The following is an 8,425-nucleotide window of genomic DNA, read 5'->3' on the forward strand; positions in this document are numbered from 1 at the left end:
ATTAATTGTCTTTGCTGCGAATTTCATGAAGCCAGTATGAAAGGCAATCGACTATTGGAGGGGTATTGATGGTCTTTAAAAAAAAAAAAAAAACTGCTTTTAAGTAATCGCCCAGTATTTTTGTGGCGGTGAAATATTTCTTAAAGGAATAAAAATCCTACCCTCGCAGGTCGGCCACGGCATCCCCGGGGAACACAGCCACCTAGCAACCGGAGCCGAGCTGAAGCACAGCACTGCGCCTTTAATTCCCTGGTTGGGGGTGGTGGTGGTGAATTTCCGCCCCCCAACGGCCCTGGTGGCAGCTGTCACCTGTAAGGCGAGCACCGAACGCGGGGGATGGAGCCCAGCGCCCATTGGACAGAATATAAAGACAGAAACCTACCCCCAAGAAAGGGGGCCGGGCAGCGCGGCGGCGGTGGGCGCGCGCCGCGGCCCCCAGCGCTTTCCTCCCGGAAACACCCCGGCCCTGCGGCGCGGGCGTGACCGAAGTCCAGCTTCAGGGACACGCCCGTCTGTCCTCGGTGGAAACTACCAGGTGAGCCTGGCCGAGGCTGATGTGATTCCGGGAACCTCCGCCCCGGTGGGTCCCAGCGGGCGCCGCGACGCCACCTGCCCCAGCAGCTGGGAACCGAGGGCCGGTCGGAGGTGGGGGCCGGCTCCCCTGCGGGACAGGGACTGACCATGGCGCTCGCCGCGGCCGCCGCTGCGGCGAGCCAGGCGGCGGTGCTGGGCTTCCTGCAGGAAAACGGCGGAAAGGTGCGCAGCTCGGAGCTGGTGAGCCGCTTCAAGCCGCTGCTGGATGCAGGCGACCCGCGCGGCCGCGCAGCCCGCAGGGACCGCTTCAAGCAGTTCGTCAACAACGTGGCGGTGGTGAAGGAGCTCGACGGCGTCAAGTTCGTGGTGCTGAGGAAGAAGCCGCGGCCCCAAGAAGGACCAGAGCCCCTCCCCTCCTGCGTCCCCAGCACCCCTGAGGCACCATCCTCACCATCGAAGATCACTTCAGTCTCACACGGGGAAAACGCTGCTTCGGGGGCTCCATCCTTGGCCTCGGTGCAGTCGTCAGTGGAAGCACCTGAGGACCCGGCCCCGCCGTCAGAGCCACAGAACACCCCCGGGGCTCCGGCCTCTGAGCCCACTCAACCCACTGGGGAGCCGTTGATAGGCCCGGCGCAGAAGTCAGGGGGCGCCTCCGATTCCAGGCTTCCAGCCTTTGAGCTAGCCCAGCCCTCCGAGGGCCTCTCTGCAGACGTGGCCCCACCTAGGGCGCCGTCGGAGGCCGCCTTGCCCGGCGCAGGGCCGCCAAATCCGGAATCCGGGCCTGGGGCGACGACAGGGCCGCCACCACCCCCTAGGCGCGCGCCTCCGCAGAAGCCCTGCATGCTGCCCGTGCGCTGCGTCCCTGGCCCCCCGGTGTTTCGGATCCGGGCGGAGGAGCAGGGCCTGCGCCGGCAGCTGTCAGAGGAGCCGAGCCCGCGGGTCTCCCCGCTGCTGCCGCGGCTGATCTCGGTAGAGGAGTCTGCCTTGGGCCTCAGCCTGGGCCCCTCCCCGCATCTGAGACGCCTGTCGCGCGCCGGCCCGCGCCTGCTGAGCCCCGATACCGAGGAGGTGCCCCCCGCGCCGCCGCCGTCCCCGGTGCCCCTGGAGCCGACCGAGCACGAGTGGCTAGTGCGGGCAGCCTGTGGCCGCTGGACCCACCAGCTGCACGGGCTGCTGCTGCGCGACTGCGGCCTGGCGGCCAAGTGCGACTTCATGTCTGGTTTCACGGCCCTGCATTGGGCCGCCAAGAGCGGCGACCGCGAGATGGTGCTGCAGCTGGTGGAAGTTGCGCGGCGTGGGGGCGCGCCAGTCGACGTGAACGCGCGCTCACACGGCGGCTATACGCCCCTGCACCTGGCCTCTCTGCACCGCCACGAGGATGTCGCCATGCTGCTGGTAGGCCTGGGTGCACACGTACACGTGCGCGACCACAGTGGGCGGCGCGCCTACCAGTACCTGTCGCCCGGCGCCTCGTATGCAGTGCGCCGTGTACTCGGCGACCCCCGCCTGCAAAGCTCTATGGAACTGTATGCGATCGGTGGTGGTAGTGGCAGTCACGCGGCCCGGAGCCCAGTGCAGGTGGCCGCCACCATCCTCAGTTCCACCACCAGCGCGTTCCTGGGTGTTCTGGCCGACGACCTGCTGCTCCAGGACCTGGCACGAGGCTTCAAGAAGTCGGGCTCCTTCAGCAGGTTCTTGGGTGCGTCGCCCATTGTTCCTCGTAAAAAGACGAAGATTCGAAGTGGCCTGCCAGCCTTTTCAGAAATCTCTCATCGATCCACTTTGGGGCCTTTCGCTGGTCTAATGCCCAGTTTGCCCTTACAAACTGACAGTCCCTGAGGCTACGGCTTGGTTGAGGCTACCGAGCCTGCAACTCACAGTCTAAGCCTACCCAACACTTGGCGGCCCAACACCTTCAGCTCCATCCAGTTTCCAACTTTGTCCATTGCAGCCTGTTTTACCCTGGTGGGCCTATGCCTCCAGCTTCTGTTTGAAGCTTGACTTGTCTCCAGAGATGGGATTCAAGATCTCACTGAGAGCCTTCTATGAAGAACTCCAGAAGTCAGGCTTGAACTTTGGAGAAGACTTGAAATTTAGGATCAAAGGTTAAGGGGCGGCAGCTGGTCTGGTCCCTGAATGAGTTAACCCAGTGCCTCTGCATCTATACACTCCCAAGCCAGAACTAGTTGCAAGGATCTCTTTACTTGTGTGATGTTGGATGGTTGTCAGCTTTAAGATACCAGTGGTGGTTTTATAATTTGATGCTTTTATCCTGTTTTTAAATTGAAATGAGGTAAAACAACTTTCATAGTAACCTTTTGAAATTATATTTTTCAATTTTTAGGGAAAATGTTCAGACATTTTCAATCTTTTGCTAAATATTTTGGAATTCTATTTTAAAAAAATAAAATGATCAAGATCTAAAGGAAGTTAATCCCAACCAACAAAACCCTTAAATATCTATCTACCTCATTTTAGGCAATGAAGATTCTAGAGTCTTGAAGGCAGAATATAACCATTGTGAATGTAATTTCAGGTGTACTGTGAATGCTAGATATTAGGAAACAAGTGCATCTTGGGAGTAAAGATGATATAACAATAAGAGAAGAGACATTTGGGCAAATACTTTTAATTCGTGGTTGTCTTTATGGTGAAATGTAAACGTGTCTCTGGCACTGGTGGGTGGCTATTTTGATTTGGCATGAATATTTAACTTTTTAAAATGTGATTTATTTGTGAATTGCATTGTTGTGCCATGTTTCCGAATCTGTGGTTTTCAAATCTGGCTGAGCCTTTCAGTGCAGTAGGTGAATATGCAAAGTTGGGCTGCCATTCCAAAAAAATGTCATAACTTTACACCAGAAAAATAATTGGTTAAATTCTAATGAATATAATTAAGGACCAACTATTTTATATGGAAGTTCTGTACAAACAGAAAGTACTGATATCCATTTTTAAAAGCCTTTGGAAAGCAAACAACTTATTCCAAAACAGCAAATGCAGAATCTCTTTGCTCATTGACTTTAGAGGGGTGACTTAACATCTCTGGACCTTTGCTCCTATCTGTAATTGAGAAGGTTTGTAGGTATTGCCAAGATTTCCCAGGTTCAACACAGTGTAATTACAGTGACTCTTTTTCTGTTTTAAAGATGTGGAATCTATTTGCTCAAACAACCTTTTTTATATCATATGGTGGTAATGCTCTGCTTTTGCAAATTGTGTTTGCATGTCATTAGTTATATCAAATAACATATGGGCTCCCTTCCCAAATAGGTATCAGTGAAGCCTCTGAAATTATTTAAGGCAGTCCTTAATGGAATGTTTTGATTTAAGCAATGAAATAAAGTCTCCCATTTTGTTCCTGGTTACATGAGGGTGTCCTTCCCTGAAACCTTCTACAGCTCTTGCTACTGTGTTTTTCTTTTCTTCTCTTTTTATCTACTTAATTTCTTCTTTTCTCCTCATCCTTCTTTTGCCACTTTCAAGCATTCTATTATTGAAAGAGTCAACCAAACTCAGGAGTCAACCAGACGCAGATATGGTAGCCAAAAGCTATAGATAATTAGGCCCTGAGCTGACCTTTCCCACCTTCCTTGCCTGGAACTCTAGTTAAGCTGCATAAATTATTTTTAAATGCAAATTAAATCTTCTGCCTCTGCAGAAAAATTGTGGGAGGCAATAATTATAGCAATCTGAGTAGCTGAAGATCTAGAAGATGAATAAAATATTAGAGATTTCCCATTGTAAAAGAGAGGCTTGACTGAGACAGGGTAACAAAGATCATAAACACAGGTATGACCTACCTTGAGAAAGATCAAAATCTACACCAGCAAGGTAGTAATAACAGTAACTAATGATTCTTGCATACTTAGAGGACGGTTATTTGAACTGCCAGAAGAGAATCTTGGTGTTTCAAAGGGTGTGTGTATGCCTTCCAAGTGAGGTAAGACATTTAGCAAGAGTTTAGGATCAATAAGCCTAAAACTCAGGTGTTAGAAACCATTGGTTTTTTTCTTGCAGGCCAAGACTTTCTGACACTATAAGGTAAGTTAGTAGGAAATTATGGTTTGATGTGCATATGGGAAGTTTTCAAGAGTCATATATCGCCTAGCAGGAGGTACACCTGTGGAAGGGTATTTCCAACAAGTGACGCAAAAAATAATTGTTTATAAGTTAAGGCAATTTAGCTGGTTAGAATCATCAGAGGGAAGAGAATCACTCCTTTTAATGGGGGCGAAGTTAATTGTTGGCGTAGATTCGTGTGAGTCATAGGCAGAGCAAGCTTTTAGATAAAGTTTTACATTTCCTTCAGAGGAGGTTGGAGGTAGGTCTTGAGCATATCTCACCTAATGGAGACCAGGGTGTGGGTAATGCATACATGAGCTTTGTTTATTAAGTGCCAGGCACGATTCTAAACACTTCACAGGTATAAAGCATAAACTTGTAAGGTATATACTGTTACTATCTTGATTTTAAAGTGAGGAAATGAGCCTGGAGGAGTTGTAAGTAAGTTGTCCAGGCCTCTCAGCTACTAAGTATCAGAGTCTGGATGGCATCCTGTGCTCTTCCCATTACAATGTCCTGTTGCAGAAAAGCAAGGTGGTCTCAATCTCAGCCTTTGCTCATTTAGTGACCTTAGGCAAGTCACCCAATTCTCCAAGCACCATCTCCCTTTCCTATGGGACACAACTGACAGGACCTATCCTACAGGCTGTGGGGAGAGGAGCATAGGGGATGAGCATAGGTAGAGCACTTTAGGGACGGCAGTACCAAGCTGAAATATTAGCAGAGGTGCCAAGTTGGTCCCTAGGGGTATCTGGCTACATTCCAAAACCAAATAGCTCTGATTTGTGGCTTTGCTTTACAAGAAAGATCACCATTCTTTTACCATGTTAGTAATTGTATATATAAATAACAATCGACTCTGCTAGGAAAAACATATTCCCACAAAAGGAAAGTTATTCCATATTCTGTATGTAATAGCACTTTAGTTCAAATAGAGATAACAATGGTCTTTCTTAATTCCCGTTCTTCAAGAATCCCTACTCTGACCTGCTAGACCTAAACAATAGTCATTCACCCCTCACCAGATAGTTATAAAGCTAGGCCCACCCAGGACAGGAATTCTCCCCCATTTTTGTTTGGCCTTTTCCTAGAAAAAATTACTTGACCTTTTTAAATGTTTGCATACATAGACTTTATTGCTCCCCAGGTAGTTTTTTTGCCTCGAACCTCTGTCCTGGCCTCTGTCCTGGCCTCGCCGTTCTGGCATTGCCACACCTCTGGACTTGAACCCTGAAGCAGAGGTGGCCTCAGGTGTGACTGCAGGGAAGTGGAAAGAAGGAAGTGGAAAGAAGGAAGGTAGAGAGGTGCAGACCTCTCCTTCAGAGGAAAAACAGAAAAAAGAAAAAGTCCTCCTCGTAGGAAGTCGATGCTGATTGAAATTTCAAAGACAACAGGTAGACCTCGACGTGACCTGCAGGTCGGCTGTGACAGTCAAACTACAGGGGCTTTGAAAGGGAGGAGTGCTGTATAGCAATTGCCGTCTGCACCCCCTAGACTCCCCTTTCACCTCTCCGCTCTGCGGTCCTCAACCACTGTTGACCTAAATTCCCTCTTAAGCTTCTGATTTACATGTGAATGAACAGCACAGCGATTTGTCGCTGTGAGCGCCTCCGAGGTTGTCGCCAGCCGCTCGCGGAGGTACGTGCTGTGCGGAGCAGGCTGTCCAAGGCAGATGGCGCGCGGGTTTGGGGCATGCGGAACATTGCTTCCCTATTCCGTTTTCAATTTGCTGTCTGAAGGTAAAAAGTACACTAATTACATGCATATTAGGAGCAGCAGCGGGAGCGAGATGAAGCGAGCGGGGGAGGCCGCCGTGGGCCTGCCTGTTGCCCAGCAACAACCCCAGCAGCAGCCGGCGGGCCGCAGAGCCAGTGGGCACCGCCGCGCGCAGCGGGGCTGGGGGGCGGGTCGAACAGGCGGAGGCGCAGGCTGCTTCAGGAGGTGGGGGGCAGAAACCCCAACAGAAACCCATGAAAGTCTCTGTTCCACCCTGGGGAACTTAAGGCTTGTTTTGCTACTGATACTCGAGATCAACGGCCCCCGCTTCCCTCCTCCACTTCTCATTAACCAACAACAAAGGAAAGCGAGCCAGCCTTCCCAGGGCTGCCTGGATAGGATTGCTTTCCGGCAAAAAAAAAAAAAAAAAAAAAAAAAAAGACCCAGCCAGCTTTCAGGTCCAGCAGGGCCAGGAAAGTCCCTGTGGCTGATCCCAAGGACTTGGTAGCTGGAGAGGTTCGGCGTGGTCAAGTGTAAGTAGCACCTTTCATAAGGAGAACAGTGCCCTCTGCTGGCAGCATCCTAGAGGGTGGAATTGACCCAGCTTCTGGGCCCTCCAAAGGTCTTAGTCTGTGGTGCCAATATCGAAAACCTATTCTTCCCCTCTGAAGGAATAACGATGTGGAAGGGAGATAAACTGGGACAGGAAGGAGACAGAGGCAAGATGTAAGGACCGGCGCAGGAGGTGTGGCCCTACTTTGGTGGCTCCCCCGATCTGGTAGGGACAAGCACAGAAGCCTCATATTTTCCCATGGAAAATCCCAGCACAGAACCAAAGTGCAGTTTAACGGGACATTGGCAGACGCTGCTCCCTATGCCCTTGCCTAGGAATGTTTTGTCTGAAATACACAATTTCCACTTGCCTAATGGACGCTGTGAAGTGTGTTTCTAAGAATATCACAATGGGAGAATGTGATGAGAACTGTGCAGGGCAAAAGGCACAAATAAGTAGATTCCATCCAAAATGTGTCTGAAAGCAAGCTGCCCTACTAGGCTGAGGACCTCGGAGTGGAGGCCCCGCTCCAAGCATAATGTTAGAACCTGTAACTGGCTCAGCAGGAACCCCATATGTTTTTCATAAAAAGGCACAATGTCCACATTGTTCTGTGCTCAATAGCACAACTGTTATAACTAATGCTTTTGCTATGAATACGACTATTTAAAATTCCCAACCAGTTGCACTTAGTGACAATACACATCAGAAAACAAGCCCAGAAGCAGAGATTTCTCACTTTGGGGTCAGTTGGCTTTAAATACACATACACAGGCCTTTTAATATGCCCAACTTCCAAAAATACACTGAATGTTTGCATGGACAATTGTTCTTGTCCCTGGCGTTTGCAGCTACAAAGACCAAAGCAGATTTTCACACATGTACTTGAGAATTTAGCATTGATTCTGTGTACACAGGGCCCGTGCAGAGGGCACTGCATGTTCTATGTTTCATACGACTCCAGTCCCTAACTCCCCACTCCCAACCCCAGGCCTCCCCCAGATCAGCACACAAGGGAGAAGCCTTTCCAGGTCCTCAGCCCCTACCTACCTGATAGGTGTTCAGGTCCCCGGTGCCTCACCCCCTACTGGGGTCTCCAAAGGGGAGTGGGATAAAATGTTTTGATAACAATTGGAAGAGGAAGAAAGTTCTTTCTGGGCCGTAGAATGAATGTCCCCAAACGACCAAGTGTACTGAACCCATTGTCCATTTGGGGAATTTCCCTACCCCTTGAGTCTTGAAGGGAGGCAGTCCCCCACTTCCATTGCTGAGATTGGGGACTTGGGTAAAACCAGCAAAGGAGACCTGGACTCAGCCAATCAGACCTCAGCTTTTGTACTGATGCAGTCACCAGAACAGCTGGGGATTACTGGTGGCGGTGGACTTGAGGGCCCAGCACCCTCCTGGTCCCTCCTGTTTTCAAGTCTGGTTCTCCAGTCTTCCTTAGTGACTCGCTCAGCAAATGCCTCTTCTGGTGGTCAGGCAGGGTTGGTGTCTGCAGTCTGTAAACAAGATCCTTCCCCTAAACTATGTTCCAGGCGACACACACACTTC

General features: G+C 50.5%; 1 protein-coding gene across 1 annotated transcript; it reads left to right on the forward strand.

Annotated features, from left to right (window-relative positions):
• The first annotated feature begins 272 nt into the window (after window positions 1–272).
• On the forward strand, window positions 273–3,897 carry SOWAHA (sosondowah ankyrin repeat domain family member A). The gene has a single exon (XM_033096888.1). The coding sequence runs from the start codon at window positions 682–684 to the stop codon at window positions 2,374–2,376; it is 1,695 nt and encodes a 564-aa protein (XP_032952779.1). The 5' UTR covers window positions 273–681; the 3' UTR covers window positions 2,377–3,897.
• Window positions 3,898–8,425: the final 4,528 nt, after the last annotated feature.

Source organism: Rhinolophus ferrumequinum, chromosome 24 (assembly GCF_004115265.2).
Source record: "Rhinolophus ferrumequinum isolate MPI-CBG mRhiFer1 chromosome 24, mRhiFer1_v1.p, whole genome shotgun sequence".
Taxonomy (NCBI): domain Eukaryota; kingdom Metazoa; phylum Chordata; class Mammalia; order Chiroptera; family Rhinolophidae; genus Rhinolophus; species Rhinolophus ferrumequinum.

Bases quoted from the DNA above. Each gene is read 5' to 3' on its own strand.
- SOWAHA (XM_033096888.1), top strand. From the start codon at position 682: ATGGCGCTCGCCGCGGCCGCCGCTGCGGCGAGCCAGGCGGCGGTGCTG.